Source organism: Aptenodytes patagonicus, chromosome 1, assembly GCF_965638725.1.
Source record: "Aptenodytes patagonicus chromosome 1, bAptPat1.pri.cur, whole genome shotgun sequence".
Taxonomy (NCBI): domain Eukaryota; kingdom Metazoa; phylum Chordata; class Aves; order Sphenisciformes; family Spheniscidae; genus Aptenodytes; species Aptenodytes patagonicus.
The window spans coordinates 9,626,258-9,643,102 of NC_134949.1; the positions used below are offsets into that span (position 1 = coordinate 9,626,258).

Sequence of the window (16,845 nt, forward strand, 5' to 3'; positions counted from 1 at the left end):
TATAAGAAGTAGCTGCTTGACACTTGTAAATCCAATGCTGTTTATCATGATATCACAGCTCCCTGCTCAGGCTTTTTTTTTTTTTAAATACTGCCCAATCCTATAAGCATTTAGTCAGATAAGTAATTTTACTGACCTAAGATTCCAGACTTACAGACATTTAAAATATAATGGGGAGAAGCCACATTAGAAAAAAGAAAATAATCATGAAAGTTAAACCTTTTCCTTTAAAGTAAGAAAGGATATACAACTGGAATCTTTTTATTCTGATCCACTTAGTAGCACGCTGTTTAATGACTCTAAGTGATAATGTACTTAAATAGTTAATTCAAGGGTTAATCCTCCTCTAAAACTGAGCTGGGAACAAAAACTGAAATGACTTTTCAAAAGGGAGGGATGGGAGGAATTCTGACCCTTCTCCCGATACTTTACGACGTGAAACCGCGAAGCAATTGAGGAATCAGTGCACGGCACGTGGATTAAAACGCTTCCTAGAAGCAGCTAGTACTGTACATTGCCTCAACCCTCCCTGAACTTTCTCAGTAAATACAGCAGCCTGACAGCCCGGCTTCCCCGCTGGGTGGATCCTGCAACTCCAGGAGGGAATGGCACTTCTTGTTTTTAATTAGCAAAGGTGAAAGGTGAATTAAAACTAGCTGTTTGGCAAGTCAGAGCAAGGGGCTGAGTTCTGAAGAGCACCAAGGAGGAGGGTGCTTTTTTTTTTTTTTTTCTTCTTCTTCTTTTCCCCTCCCTCCCTCCTTCTCTGAATGAATTGCCTTGCAGGAGGGACTGAAAATACAGCTTCTTCCTGAATCCACTGGCAGAGTTACTAAAGAGAGCTCAAGACACAACACTGCAGAGTAACGCCTTGGAATGTCCTCGCACTTTATAAACAATTGTCCAAGGGAGGGAATATTTTTACATGACATTTGCACAGCTTGACAAATGGCTAGCTGAGGCTGTGTGCTTCTCTGATGAACGTTGAATTTCCCATAGAGATATCCCACAAACTGACCAAAGAGAGAGATCTAACTGCACTGGGAAAGTAGAAGTGGAACTTGGAGCCTTAAAAAAACCCCACCAAAACAACAAACAAACAGCAGCAGTTAAGTGAAGAGCGCAAGAATTTGATCTTGGGCAGGATGGCATCTGCCCAGGACCTTTTAATCCTGGCACTATATGGCTTGTTACTAGAGTTACCGACTGGATGTCATGCAACAGATACAAGGCAGCCAAGGTTACGTCTGTCACATAAAGGTAGGTCAGTGTGTCAGGTTTTTAAAGACTTTATGCTAATGCAAGTTCATTGACTGAACTGAAAGTATTGCATCGGGGTTAAATTATGGTCCTTTGACAGAGTGAAATATTCCTGTTCAGAAATCTTGTGAACTGTTTCCTTGTACTAAACTGCACCCATAATTAAATTTACTGAATTCAGGAAGATTTAAGGCACTTAAAGTGATTATTTTAGGCTACTGAAATATTTTTCTATCTGCAAGTGTGTTAGATTTGCTTGTCATTCTGTCTTAGCCTCCATGCTGTAAGAAGGATGTCTGGTCTCTAATAAGAGAAATGGAGAAGATAACCTGAAATTATTGCTGAATAAATATACTTTTATGCATTAAGTAACCCTTAAACAATTAAATGTCTGTTTCACTTTTAGAATTCTATCTATCTACAAATATAGCTAAGGCAAAAAGACTGAATTCCTGTGCAACCATATGATTCATTTTCTAAACTAGCAAGTGTCATCACACTATAATTAAAATGAATAACTGCCAATGTAAGTCTGCTTGCAGTTTAACTGAGTTACCCAAAGAAAAAAAAGTACTTATACTCCTTTTTTTTTAAAATTAAGTTTCAGTTTACCTGAAGCCTGAACCATTCCTCCTTAGCTCTTTCAGAGTATCTCCTTGTTCGGTTCTGGATTCCACGTGATTTAAACTCTTCCCTATGATTTGGTTTTAATCCTGTCTATATATAAAAATACCTGTGCACAACTATGAGATTTCAGTTCTCTGCAGCACTAATACATTTATAGATTATGTACTTAGAAATATAAGACAGGCAGTTATTGCAGTAGGAGTGAAAAAATATGTGTGCAAGATAAATTGATGATTGGCCAATCAGTAATGTTTTGATATTACCTTTTATGCAAAGATGAAAAGAAAATGCCTTTTTGCTGACACAGTTGGGAATGAGCAAATGCTAATTTACTCAAGAACATTTCTGTGGTTATGAAAGTGATAACTAAGCTGCATCAGTTTGAAGTACATTAGAATGCCTATTTTAAGTATGGCTGAGATTTAAGGATTAGCATTAGCTACAGCTCCACGTGTAGACAGCTTTAGTCTAAACAAGGTTGAATTGTGTTTTATATAGCAAGCTAAATTACCAATTATAAAGAAAGGAGAAGCTGAATAGGATAATTGGTCTGAATGTCTTGCTAGGAAGCTGTAAGAAATGGGGTTTGCTTTTATAGGGCAGTGAAACACATTTTAAAGAAAGAAAGATTTGTCATGGAAAGCCGTCTTATAAGTAAACAATTAATTGCTCTCTACAAAATAAATTATATGATCCCTTTTAATATATAAACCACTTCTTTTTTAGCCTATGGTTTCAGAGTACAGTAAGAATGAGTGACAAATGCTGATTATATAATCCTTTCACATCTCTTATTGTTGAAAATGTGCATTTGAACATTGATTTATTTCTAGGTGTAATTACTAAGGCTATCATTATTATTGATATTTGTTTGCCTGTGATGGGGTAAGGGAGATGAGAACATCACAGTAAATGAGACAAATAGACCTACTGTTATGTTAGTTCAGGACTCTGGCTTAGCTGCCAGTTTTGGCAAGCTCCCCACTATGGTGCTGCGACTATTAACTGCTTCTGTGCTCACTTGTAGAAGTAATTGTTTTTCCGCTGGTTGGAATCAGTGTACATTTCACTGCATATTACTTCCATTTTCAGCAGGGAGCCAGTAATTTGGCCATAACACATCATAACTCTGATATTTTCAAGGAGATTTTAAAACATCCATTTCTCACAGAGGGTCAAACCTCCCCTGCCTGATGTCAGTTCGCTCAGATCCAATGACACAGAAAGATCTGTCCCAAGTAAATTCTCTACCATGAACACACACATCACCTTCTTATATTTCACCTTGTACAATACCCTGTCACATTGTTCACACTTATGAAATGTGACTGATTTTACAAGATGTGTGGCGGTCAACCTGACCACATATCCCAAGTCAAAGGTTAGAAATGGCATACCTGCCTGCACCCGGGGAACAGCTATTGCAATCCTCCCAGCCAAAAGAATGTAGCGACCGAGCATGAAGACAATGAGTAAATGTCGTTGCTGTATTCACTAATCAAACAGGAACAGCAGGAGGGTCCCTCATCTTAATTGTGTTTACTCCAGCGAGAGGCTGTTGAGGGTACCAGCTAGGCACGGGGTAGTTACGAGGAGGCAGTCGTGCACCCTCTTTGCAAAGCTGCTCCAGCCTGTCCTGTGCGTTGCCATGTGGTACAGACAATGAAGCCCATATGTGTAAATTTTGAGTATGGATTAGTTGTAAATTCAGTTAAAAATTTCACTGCAAAGACCCTGAAACATGAAAGTAAGCACGCCTGCTCGCTGCCTCCCTTTGTAACCGCGGATGCTGGTGGTTAATTGGGATTCAGGCCATTGAAGATAGGCTAGTGCTGACTGGTAAGCTAAAAGCTTCTATGATGAGTATGATGAGGTTTATGGACATAAGATATTTTTATTATGGAAGAAGTATTTAAAACTAGTCTGTTTTAAGATCTTGTTACTTTAAAGAGCCAAGAGAAGGCTTCTACAAATTAGAAACAGAGAGTCTTTGATTTTTATAAATTCACAAAATCTTTTTTTTTGCTTTTTCTTTAAAAGTGATGCTCAGTGAAAGTGTAGTGAACTGACAGTGAATGAGAACTTTTTGTTCTCACAGCAAACCAGGCTTCACCTGCAGCACACACATGCCTCCAAACCCACTGCAACAAGATCAGGTCCTAACCCTTGTGCAGAGAGGTCACCTGATGGATAGGAATACCACAATCCCCTTGCCAATTAAGAGATATACTGTGCAACCCCTGTTAGACTCTATGGCCATTTACTCAGCTTCAGTGGAAGTTAATGAAAGTCCTGCATTCTTGAACTACCATTAAACCTGTCAAGTTAATGCAAACTGTAATGGTGATTTTTGGTAAGGTAGAGGATGGTCTTCATTCACAGTAAACTCAAACATGAGAATTTTGCCATTCCTTTATATAGGATTAGAATCAATCATATAATCACCTAACAGTCATTTTATGGTTCTAACTTCATTTTTAGTAATCTGAACTATATTTATATCCAGGACTTGAAGGTGTTTTCCTCAACCCGTCAGCTTGTGTCTATCAGAAAATTTACACTGCAATTAGTACCACTTGTGGCATGTATTAGTGGCATGGTTGCACTAAAGGTCAGTGTGTGACGATGACCAATGAAGATCTTGCTTGGGGTAACAATGTACTCCAATAGCTTCATGTTGATTTGTAGAGATAAAAATGTATTATTGCTCACTCCGTATTACAGGGAAATAAAGTTTCTACATTATTAAGTTATAGGTTGACAACTACATTTAAAATTCATTAGCTCATTTTACGTACAGTACAGGCTCTGCCTAATGAGGTGTTAATGGAAGCCAAGCTTCAGCCCCTATTCTTTATAGTCTGCTGGTTAAATTCTTTCCCAGTATCCCACAGTTTGAGTTCTCGCAATGGGAAATATATAATTAAGGTGAAATCAGCACACACTGCATGTTAAAAAGAAACTATTTACATTACAGCCTGAAATGGATTGGGTTTCCAAAGGACAGGAGGGATATATTTATATAAGCCTAACAGAGCTACACTAGAAGCATGTAGGCCTGAAGAGCCCATGAAGGATGTAATTGTATAATTCAAGCATTACGCATGGTTTGCAGTGTATTTCTAACTGTTTTTTTTTTTCCCCTTAGTTTGTGAATATGGTAAAAAGCAAACGTAACATAGTATGAAAATGAGACGTTGAGCCCTTCCAGCGGTCTGTACAACTTTGTTGCTTCAATGGGATCTGGTATAGTCGGTTATGTGCAGAGATTTGCAGATCTTGAGGGATCTGTTTTCTGTTTTACCCATTTACATTGCTCTTGAGTGACTTGAGGGATTTTGGCATCACCTGATCTCAGGTTGTGTACGCACTGGACACTATGCACTGGACACTGTTCTTGTCTGGAAAAGGTATGGTTAAGTAGAAGTTGTGCCTGCCTTATCCATCCAAATATCTCCCTTTTACCTGCTGTGGGAACTGCTTGCTACTTTCCATAGTAGAGTCAAGCTGCAGCAGGCAGAAGGAGAAGACTGAACTGAGAAGGAAATAATCTGGATTAGAAAATTTATTCTCCAAGCATAGATATTTCAAACAATAGCAGCAGACGACTAAGGAAGGGAGAGCTGAAATGTTGCAGAAGAAAAGTAATACTCTCCATGTTCATATACAGATGTTAATATGCAGAATGTGTAATATAAAACATTTAATGTATAAGAATTTAGGTTTGTTAGGGCTGGCTAATCATCTTTGAGGGCTGCTGATGTCTGTTACAGCAGGAAAAATGTTTCATTGCCATTTGCAGGAGCCAGGCTTTCAGCACACCTACTTTAACTTTCTTGATAATTGTAATTTAGAATTCATTTTAATTAACACTAATAGTTTCATCATGCTTATCTATAATATCTTACTGTGTCTGTTCTCTAGCTAGGTGGCAGCAAAATTTACTCAGGGACTAATGGCTAAATTGAATAACAAAAATGCAGGGAATTTTTAGACAGGCATTTGTGAATTCTGAAGTAGGTAAACATATTTAATCCAAGTATAGTATTTTAATTAGTAATCACCTGGCCTCATAAATTAATGAAGCCATTAATAATGGCTAATTAATGACTAGCCACATAACCCATAACTGAATCATGACTGATTCAATTTCATGCATGAAAATGTTTTCTATTTTTAACAGCTTTTACTAGAATAGAATTTTGGTCTTGAATGACTAGGAAAGACTAGTTTTCCTACCAAGGCAAATTCAGATTCAAGAAAGACGTTAATTCATGCTAGATATAAATCGCCTTGAATCTGTACCGGAATAAGGACTTAGCTTGTGATCTATGCTTACGTGTGATCCAGAGAAGTCTGTATAAAAAAAAGATAAGATGATTATGTGTATGTATATTCACACTTATATATATGTATCTATAAAATACGTGTGTGTAAATATAATAGATTGAAGTTTGGATTTTTCTTACAGTGAACTAAAGAGCAGTATAATTCCGAGGGTTTAGGAACCTCTATTATCCTGTATTATGGCTCCAGGTCTAAATGTGTTTGGGTATAAGGGCCGATAACCAGAATTACAAGTGTTTGGAAAAACCACGTGACAAGAAGTCTCTTCTTACCCAAATTCTTGAGGTCACATAGAACTCAATGTCAGCTTAGAAATGTCTTAGGGAAAGATACACAAATATCTCTGGGCCACCTGTGGGGTAGAGAGGAGAGCTTTTGCATCCCTTCTCCCGCTGGACAGACAACTGATTCCTCACCAACAATTAGGACAAGGTTTAGGTTTATTTTTCATCCATATCACAGGAAGTGACTGGCAGCAAGTTCAGGAGTGTTTCCAAGTAATCCTAGAGGGACTTGCTCACCAAGACAGGAATTTTTTGGCAGAGAATCCATGTTAGTTCCTTTCATAACTGCATTTTGTTGACAAAGGCTTCTGTAAGTATTGCTGTAGCAGAACTCTGAAGCGATAAGCACCACCACCGGGGATGCAAGAAGCAGACTGTTTGCTGTGTAACATCAATCATTTTCCTGCTTTTGCTTTAAAGAACTAAGTACCATCTGAAGGTGCAAGACCAGAATATCCTGCATGCTGCTGCTTCTATGCAGCTACCTCCCTGCTTTCAAAGTGATAACACCATCTGCTATTTTAAAATCTTCATCAGATATTGTACTCATCATTATTTCACTGAAAGCATTATGTTTTACTTAAATGAAAACAGGATTAATGCTGTTTGTATGATTTACAGGATGCTGTGCAAGGGTGAGCATCTGTTTCAGGCCTTTTGAGGAACTTTCGGTCAATAAATATTCTAAAAGTGTGCAATGGGAATACTAAATATTATTAAAACTTCTGCCCTGGTTTTCTTCATGCAGCCAGGCAAATATGATGAAGTTACAGCATGCAGCCAGCATTAATTAGAAAAATCTTAATTTCTTAAAGAAATTCGTAGCCTGCAGCAGTAAAGATAATAATCTTTGTTTTACAGAAAAAAGCCCTCTTAACTTGAGTATACAATTTTAGAAGTTTTGTGTTAGTTAGGTGATGTTTGGCATTTAAATAATCAGTTAAGGATTCATGATTAAACAGGAAAGAAAATGTTAAAGTGAAAAAGAATGAAAATATTGCATTATAAAAAAATCTGTAGTGTAGTTTCATTATAATTCCAAAGTCCTGTAAAGAAAGGACATAAATAACTTTGAAGAAAAAAATATTTGAGAAGTTTTTAAAATAAACTCCATCTTTAAATTGATGAAAAATGTAAATTGTCATCACTGAGATTCAGTTTGAGGAACTGAATGAATTTACTACGTACATTAAATCAAATAAAACCATCATAATTCTCTCAGAGCATAGCTTCAAAAACAAATGTTACCAACCTATTGTTTCCCCACTTTTATAATCTCACATTGACAAATTCCTTTTTCCCTTGATCTTGGTTCTTCTGATTGTCCTCAAGGCTACAAATTCTTATTCTGGAAGAGAGATTTCACCGTGTTGATGAATTCAATTGAAGACTGAGTTCACCGTGTTTCTCCTCTAAGCATCTTCTGTTAATTTTGATGAAGCTATAAATTGATATGCTTTCACTCGTGCTGCATCCCTTTGGCAAACTGTTTCATAGCAGTCTAAAGACTTTTTTTTTTCCCCTTTCAAAACAGTGTAAAGCAGGAATATATCATTATGTATTAAGTTTTTTCTTACCCTGTGATGATTTTCATGCCTATAAAAATCACCTAAGCAAAAGTGTTTTGAGTTTTTTTTTTTTTTTTTAAAGAAACTACATTATAAACACAAGGAAGCGTTTCTCTGATTTTTCTCTGGGTTTCTCTGTAACATTTCTTGATGCTAGACCTTTTCAGAGGATTTGTAAATAGTAGCACATTGCGATCAGGTATCTGGATACACTGTTTAGCTGCACAGCAATACGTGACTATATTGTCTTAGCGATGAACATTTGTTTCTCTTCTAGTCTACTTTCATTCTTATGTTACCTGTAATTTGTGGCACCTCTGGAATATAATGGCATGTCAAAGGTTCCTTCTACAGTTTCTGTGCAAGTATGTACAGGAGGTCTGTAACCACAAAGATGTCAACAAAGTGATGCCTGCCAAACACCTTGGCCCTGGCATGACACACAGACTGTGTGTGTAGCCAATAGCTGCAAAACTTGGATCACTCATGTAGCTGAAAAATAATTTTTGATGGAATAAAAGTTGAATCTCATCTTTAAATTTAATTTTATTAGTCTTGGGTGAAAGCAGATAATTGGTAGTTGTTTATGTCATGTCTTGCTACCCTGTCTCAATATAGTACTTGGTATGCTTTATTACCTCTTTTGTCAAGCAGAATCTGCTCATCTCTTATTAAAAGTCAACGAGAGTCTTCCGGCTACGGATAACGACCTAAGATTTGTCCTTGAATGCAGTGCAATGTTTCAGACTGAAACTTCATTTGCCTGGTGGAAGTGCCATCCATTTACCTCATGCACTTCACAGCACAAAATCAATGAATTTTACCAGGAAACAGCAATACCCTCTGCCATGTTGTCTCTTTGCCTTCCATGGAGAAACTTGGTGCCATAGCACTTTCTGTAACTCACCTGCCTGTTACTGGTTGACTCCTGGTATCAAGATCTCCAGTATCAAGGAACAGATTAAAACCTGAATTTTTCAATGCTTCTGCAGGTTAAAAAGTCAACACAAAGGAAACCCTGTAATAGTCTAATGGCAAAGACTAATTTGCCATAGACATGCAACATGTAGCTTCTAAAATTGTATTACCATTCTTAGTTGAATTTGCTTGATATGAGCTTTCATATCAGAAACCTAATTGTGAAGGATATCTTTCCAGTCAAGGAAAGGTGTATGACAGACATGAGATTTTTGTGCTTTGTGTGATCTATTACAATAAAGTTCAAAGGATCCCTATGGATATTAAATGTCATAATACAGAAGAAATAAAAGGCCAAATATTTCATTCATGAAAAAACCAACAAAAAAACCCCTCGACCAAACAAAGTCTGTTAGCCAAAAACAGGAGAAAGAAAAAAAAAAAATAAATCACTGATGACTTCTCATATCCCTTTGGCCTGAGCAGATGATGTTCATTATTTATAAGAATTTGATGACAGGCAATATACAGTCCTCTTCAGACTGTGATTTGGCAGCAGCAGCTAAGAAAAAAAAGATGTTTATGAGCCTTGTGCAATCATGTTGCTAACATTTCTACTTCATCAGTACTGAAGAATTCAAGTTTTAGGAAATTCACTTGTTCAGTGCAGCATGTGAAGTTTATCTTCTGTTTCTATTTCTTTAACTCCCCAAAAATATATTTACAAAGAAATTTAAAAGGTTCTCGACTGGATCCCTCTAGTATGATGATGGGGTTTTTGCATTTATTTTGCAAACTATTCGCAAAATAATTCTCTAAACCAAGGAACCAGTGCTTGGAAGACAGGCATTCAGTGAAAGAAGACTTCACTCCTCTTAACATCCTTAATGTATCTATTCTCTACTTCTTCTGTGTTTATTTTTATCTAAAGGATTCCTGACGTCATACTGTGAAGCAATTGAAGCTTCTGTGGGGAGTCAAACAATGGGCTTTTTACTGTTGCTAAGTTTGCTTTATAGGTTTTTTCTTACAACACATTTGTTTAATAGGCCTAGTAAAATGGTGAATGCAGCTGTAAATATATCTTTTATTTGTTGATGTGCAATAAACATCACAGGGATGTTGGCCTTTTCTTATTCTGATCTTCCTGACACTGGTGAAAGGAAATTGTACAAAATGAATGAAGAGTGCCTTAAACTGATTGCAGAAAACAACAGTCCCCAAATACTTAAGGGTCAGTACCTTGTTTCTCTTTTAACAGATGGTTTCTCCCAGCAGTGTTACTAAAACTTAATAATAATAGGTTGCTTGATGTGAGGGAATTATTCCAGATAGCACTATTCACTGGGGTCATCACTGAAGGTCATTTTTCAGCCAGAAAACTAAAGGTTAGCAAGTGTTGCTCAATCCCATGAGCTCCTGCAACTCTTTATTTATGATTAAGCTAAGTGCTTTCCCGTGGGTGTGTGGTAAAAGCCAAGAGTAAAGGAAAATAAACCCATTCCTTTATGTATTAAATATTTCATCTCAGTTGATTGAGAATGGTATGATGCAAAGCTTGAAAATATGTGTTGTTTGGGAGCCCAGAAAGACATAAGCTGTCTTAGAGATCTTGTTCTTACTAATATTGCTGCTGAAAAAAATATCTATGTGCCTGTGTTTACATGCAGTAAGTCATTCTTTTCTCTTCTCTGCTTATCTTAGGCACGGCCATGTCCTTCTGCATATTTTCAGGTTACACAAGCATCTGGAATAGTAGTAATTTCTAAACACAGTATTAAGGAGGTGTTAAAGTGTTCAGCAGGTTGAGCATTTATTATAGAACTAGGCTGTAAACAGTCCCAAGCTCTTTATTGATTCCATAGTATTCCTTGTTGAGTGACTGCAGCTTCTGTGGGTCAGCACTTAAACACTGCAATGGGTTATTTCATTTCTAAAATACTTGAATTCTTGTAAATAAAATGCTTCACATTTAGAAGATAAAATAAAGTTACAGTAAAGCGTGGTTCTCCAACAACAGCTTTGAATGCAGCACACTGTCCTTAAATTCTACTGCTAAATATATGAAACCTTTAATACAAAAATAGAACAGAGGCCTTATTTCACTGTTACTAAGGACAATAGCAAACCTCCCACAAACTTCTGTGACTAAAAAGTTGGCAGCATATTCCTTGTTCCTGACTTTACTTTCTGAAAGAAGTGACCCATTTGGTTGTTGCACTTAGCCTGGAAGTGTATTTCTGTCCCTCCTGAATAGAAGGAGAATAATGGTCAGCTTAAACCAGAGGCCTAGCTTACACTCAGATAAAAATAGGTGAGATGGATTTCTGATGAATGTCTGATGATAGGTCTAGGATGATACACGTGCAAGGATAAAACCCTTTAACTGAGAATGACTTACTACAGAGCTTACAAGCTGCAGCACTATTGCCTTGATAACGTATAAGTGAGGATATTATTACTAAGTAGTGTGTCTTTGATCTAATAATGGTCTGGAAGACGAGGACAAAGGTGTAGTCACTTGAGCAGTGACTTCAGCAATGTAAGTGGCTACCATAGATGCTGGACACAGCTATCTCTGGACCGCCGTAATGACTCAGATGTGTTCTGCATCTGCTTCAGTGCACAATATGCTGACTTTGTTTAAGCACAATATGCTGATTTAGGTTAAGCATGATATGCTGACTTAGGTTAAGCAGCTTTCAGAACAGTTTAAACTAGACTGATGCACTATCATATTGAAATAGGTGAGCCTCTCACAGCTGCCTGCCAGAGCTCGGCTATTCTCTGCCCAAGAAACAGTAATAAACAGAGGTTATATATAAGCTGTTTAAGTTATTTCCGCTGCACACAAAGCGGCCTTATAGACCATATTCTAAAACTTTGATTCTATAAATACTTGGTCACGTGCGTACCTTTAATCAGACAAATGACTCCATTGACTAAAAGTTAAGTTGGCATTTGTTTGCAAGATCAAAGTTTAAGGCACAAATTCTTTGTGGCCATCCCTGTAGCATGATTGATTAAAACCAATCATGATAAAAGTTGTTCTATTTTGCCTATACCCCAGGCATTACAAAGCAACATGAAACACTGACAATTTTGATTTATGTGTATAATTTCACTTTCTATTTTATTCTTTGGTTAAAACACTTATGAAAAGGCTTGAGATTTACAACTTGCCATGCTCCTTTATTATAAGGAAAATAGTATTTTCAGAAAATGCTTCTTTGACGATTTTATAGAGCACTGTAAAATGTGTGGGTACTTGTCATTTAGAATTGTGAGAAAGATGTTACAAGTGCTATATGTGGTCTCTGTAATTTTCTTGACATGGAACAACCCCTTACTTTGTTAGAAAATGCAACAAATTACTTCATAATATCAGGTTAATGGATTGCACTTTTTTTTTTGTGGTTTCACAGTTACTGCTTTAATGTGTAATAGCACTAAAACCCTTGAGCTGTAAAATTAGATCTCTGGGCTGTTGAAAACTCCTTGCACTTTTAATTTAAAACTAAAACAAAACAAAAAACTTACAGTATGGAGACTTGAAAATAATAATAATTGATGTTTATACATTCTTGTGAAACAGCTCCTGAAGTGTGCTGTGAATTTGATAGCAGTATAAAAATGCTCTACCTTGGGATTGTTGAAAGGTAACAGACATATTGACACGTACTGATATCTGATACTATTGCCTGCAAGTGTTGCAGGACCCATGGGGAATATCTGAGAATTAGAGTTGTCATGTCTTAGCATGTTTTATATTTTAACTGATGTAAACTATAAATTAACACAAAGAAAGTAGATTTCTAATCTATGACGAAAAGGTGCTTCGGAGTTTTTCTGAATTAGTCATACATTATATCCATGACTATAGTCCTGCTACAACCTTGTTAGCACGGTTTGGCTTCTGTGTTTAACTGTTCACAACATGATGGTAAGTTTCTACAGATGTGGATTTCTGTGCAAACTCTGTCTCAGTGTTTTTGCTTTATAAGTGTTTGGTCCTTCAGTCCGTAAGGTCTGCTCTTGCCAGACATTGTAATTTTGGTGGCAGAGGTTAGATATTACTGCGTCCACCTGAGTCCCATACTTAAGGTTGTAACTGCATTACAGTAGCACAGGGCAATAACGTATTTCTGTTGGCACCTTGGAGTTCTGCAGTTGCTTTCACAGGGATTGTAATAATGCTGATACTATTTAGTCACTACAGGATTGTTTACAGACCTTTAAAAGTGCATCTGAGAGCACTGAAGGGTGGGGGTAGATCCTGAGAGCAGCTTGCATGTTTGGATTAGAAAGCCTTCAGGCTGACCTTAACATTGTTGATTGGACAAGACCTGTTTTTAAACGATCAGTTCCTAACCTAAGCAGTTACTGATTTTTACCCTTGTAAAGACCTCACACCTGCTGAAAACGTAGATGGTGAACCTCAATAAAGAGGTCACAACTGCTGGTAGCTATCTTAGATGGTGAACTCCAGAGATCTGATATGATGCTTACAGAAGCTATAGTACCTGTAAAACATGTCTGTGTGTAATTTTAAACCAAATCCTTTTATAATTAAAATATTTCTTTTGGGAAAGAAGAGTTACAGTCCTTTTCTTTCATTGAGGGTTTTTCTGTCAGGTTGATTGTATCACCAATAATGTGTTAATAATCTATTAGATTTGAGAAATCTGGATTCACTTTGAAGTTTTATGAAAAATTTTCAACAAGCTCCTGGGATTCTCCAGTATTTAAGTCTTGCTAAATCTCGTATTTTTTTTTTCCCAGTAGAATTATCTAACCTAAATGTGAGAATAAAACTTCCTTCCAACTACCTATATTTTTTCCTAGTGAGACTGAAATATCTTTAAGCAGCATGACACCGGCAATAAGAAATATTAACAAGGACATGCCTCAATAGGAGGCAATAATTAAAGCAGAAAATAAACATGAAAAGTGAAAGAAATGTATTCTAGTCTCCTATATGCTTATATCTCATGTCCCTTGGGCTTTCTCCGTTCTTTCACCTACTGAAATAGTTTGAGATCTTCTTCTTTTTATCACTAGATTTTTTAGTATCTCCACTTCTTAACAAATCACTTAATCCTTCCAAAGTCATACTCACCTTTCCTCATCCCTAATGTTTTCCTACTGCAGCACACATAATGGTATCCCAGGCACTAAAGTCCCCCTTATAGCAACTATGTCCCTCTCATGTAACCTTCAACAGTATTCCTGGAACTTTTTATATTCATTAGCCATTTTTTTGGCTCCCTAGCTGGACAAAAAGTAGCAGAGGTATGATTGTTTCTGTGTGTGCTTGTTGACCAGTCAGTTTGCATGTGTTAATTGACCAGTTGCATGCTAATTGGATTAGCATTGGATTAGCAAAGTCATTGGATAATGACTTTGTTCTCCCTTTTGGTTAAGGAACTAATGGAGTAACTTGGAAAAACTTAATGTTTTTTAGACTGCCCTTACTCCCCATCCTTTTCCCAATAAATTTGAAATTGGTCGGAGGGATCTCACGTGTCATAGGGAACAAACTGATAGATGGATTGTGTCACCAATGAGCAGAGTGGTGATCAAGAAAGCCTCATTTTCTTAGGAAATTAGACTGTTGTTTTCATCACAAGAGAATCAAATATTTTTTACTATGATAGATCATCATCCTCTCTTTTAGTCCTTCCAAACTGATATTTCTATAGTGAAGTCAGATAACCTACTGTCAATTCAGTGGCAATGCAAGGATCTTTTTCCAATAGTTTCTATGGAAATTTCAATCTTCTGTGTTGCAGGTAGCTGTTCCTAGGAAGTCCAGCTGATCACCAAGCACAATTTAGGCTGCAGATATTTTCTTATTACATGAGTTAAAGGCACTAGGTTTGCATTCTTAAGGATTAAAAGGAACAAATATGTAGGGTTTGGTTCTTAATTTTTTGTCCTTTACCAATAATCGGGGACAGTGTTATAAATGAGTATTTGGAAGAGATTTTCTGTTATCCTTCCTGCTTTCAGATGGGTTAAGATTATTATCTCAGCCCTTCCCTGTAGGATTTTGACATGATCTTATTCCCAGGGGAGTCTTGGAGGTGTACACACATGTGAAGCTTTCCAGAGAGAGAATATTAAAACAGGAAGCCAAGGAATGAAGAAGACTGCCCAGATCAATATGTTAAAGGAAAAGAACATCTGGAAAAAAAGACCACATAAGGTCTATATGACTGTGGAAGATGAGAGTCCTTACTAGAAAAATGTACAGACTGGGAATTTTAGAGAAGACCAGAGAGCTAGCCTCATGAGACAGGGCTTTATCTATCCTAAATCAATCCCACTATATCAGTATCAGCTAGTTTTCACCAAAAGACTTGGCAATATGAACAACTAAAAAAAAAAACAACAAACAACTTATCAGGCTAGCAGCTGAGAATTGTGTAGACAAGCAAGATTAAAAATAATCTATGGGTATCCGAGTATATTCTAGTTTAGGAGTAATAACAAAAAAGCATTCTCTGTTTACTTTGTATTATCTTAGATGGTGTCACTCAACTATGAGTGATAAATTATTAATAAACTGCTTTATGTTGTGCTAATGAGCATATTTATTTATCAGTAACCTCCAAAGTACTTAAGTACAGCAGCATTTTATTTAAAGTGCTTTGAGATACTAAGTCAGATAAATTAACCTTTTTCCTTTTACTGGTTGTACTGTAAATACATTCCAAAGATTCTAGTGTGCTGATGAAACCAAATTTCTCCTTAAGCTGCTGCCATTTATTCTTTTGTAATGTTTATCTAGATACTGTTAATTAACTTCAATTTTGCAGATAGTTTAGGGATGTTAAAACAAGCCTTGTTGTCGCTTAATTGCCAGAAACAGTAGCAACGCTTTTAAAGAGAAAATGACAGGTGGTGTCTTTCAATTCTAGTCTCTACAAGAAAGTTTATTTTTGGTAGCAGATAAGTATTTAATTCAAAAATTCCATATGAACTCTCTTAGAAATGTTGAGACTTCCATATTAATAAATTGAGCTACAGTATTTGTCTTTCAAGTCCTAGGTTTTGAGATCTGAATATTTTTAAGAATATAAGCATTAGATTTTTTTAAAATTATAGTGTTCAGCATTGCAAAGAATTCTTGGAAACAGCAACCTCAAATATTGAAACAAATGGACAGTAAATTGAAAGAGCTTTGCATTTTTTTCTTGAAATATTTTTTTTTTTTTTTTAAAGTCTGATCCCCCATTTTAAAAGTGCCCAAGTTTGGTAAAATTGCTTTTTGATGAAAGTCCATAAGTACTAATAACTCCTTAATATGTTATCAGTGAGTTTAAGTGGTACTTTTTCTCTAGGACAGAGGCTTATCATTATTACTCGAAACAACTATGTATTGAACAGGTATTTGCTTAAATTATTGTGGTGAAGAATAACTGCAAGGAAATATTCAGTTTCTCATTTATTGCAAGGTAGTCCAGGTGACACACACATCCTTCTGCAGACTGTTCTTCTGGTTTTGAGTTTGACTACTCATTCTTCAGATTTCACTGTAGCTTTGCAAATCACAAACACAGGACTCAGGAACACATTCAGTATGTAATGGTTTAGCAAGTCATGTGGCATCTGGGTGCACATTCACGGCCTGCAGCAAATACAGATTAAAGCAACTTCACAGAATCATTGTAATTTGGGGCCAAAATTACTTTGATTCTGAGGCATCCAGTTATTACAAGTCAGTTGACGCATGTTAACTTGTTATCTCATCATAACTTAGTCAGGCATCAAATCCCCATCAGTTCACATGTTGGGGCTGCTTCTCTTCTATTGGCCTCAGTGGGCTGTTTCTTTTTTTA

At 36.5% G+C, this 16,845-nt stretch overlaps 1 protein-coding gene across 1 annotated transcript in view; it reads left to right on the plus strand.

Moving 5' to 3' along the window:
* The first annotated feature begins 760 nt into the window (after positions 1-760).
* The window catches only part of SEMA3E (semaphorin 3E), a 156,241-nt gene continuing 140,156 nt past the window's right edge, over positions 761-16,845 (plus strand). The window contains exon 1 of the mRNA XM_076359316.1: positions 761-1,257. Coding sequence (XP_076215431.1) covers positions 1,143-1,257 — 115 coding nt within the window. The 5' untranslated portion in view covers positions 761-1,142. The remainder of the gene's footprint in view (positions 1,258-16,845) is intronic.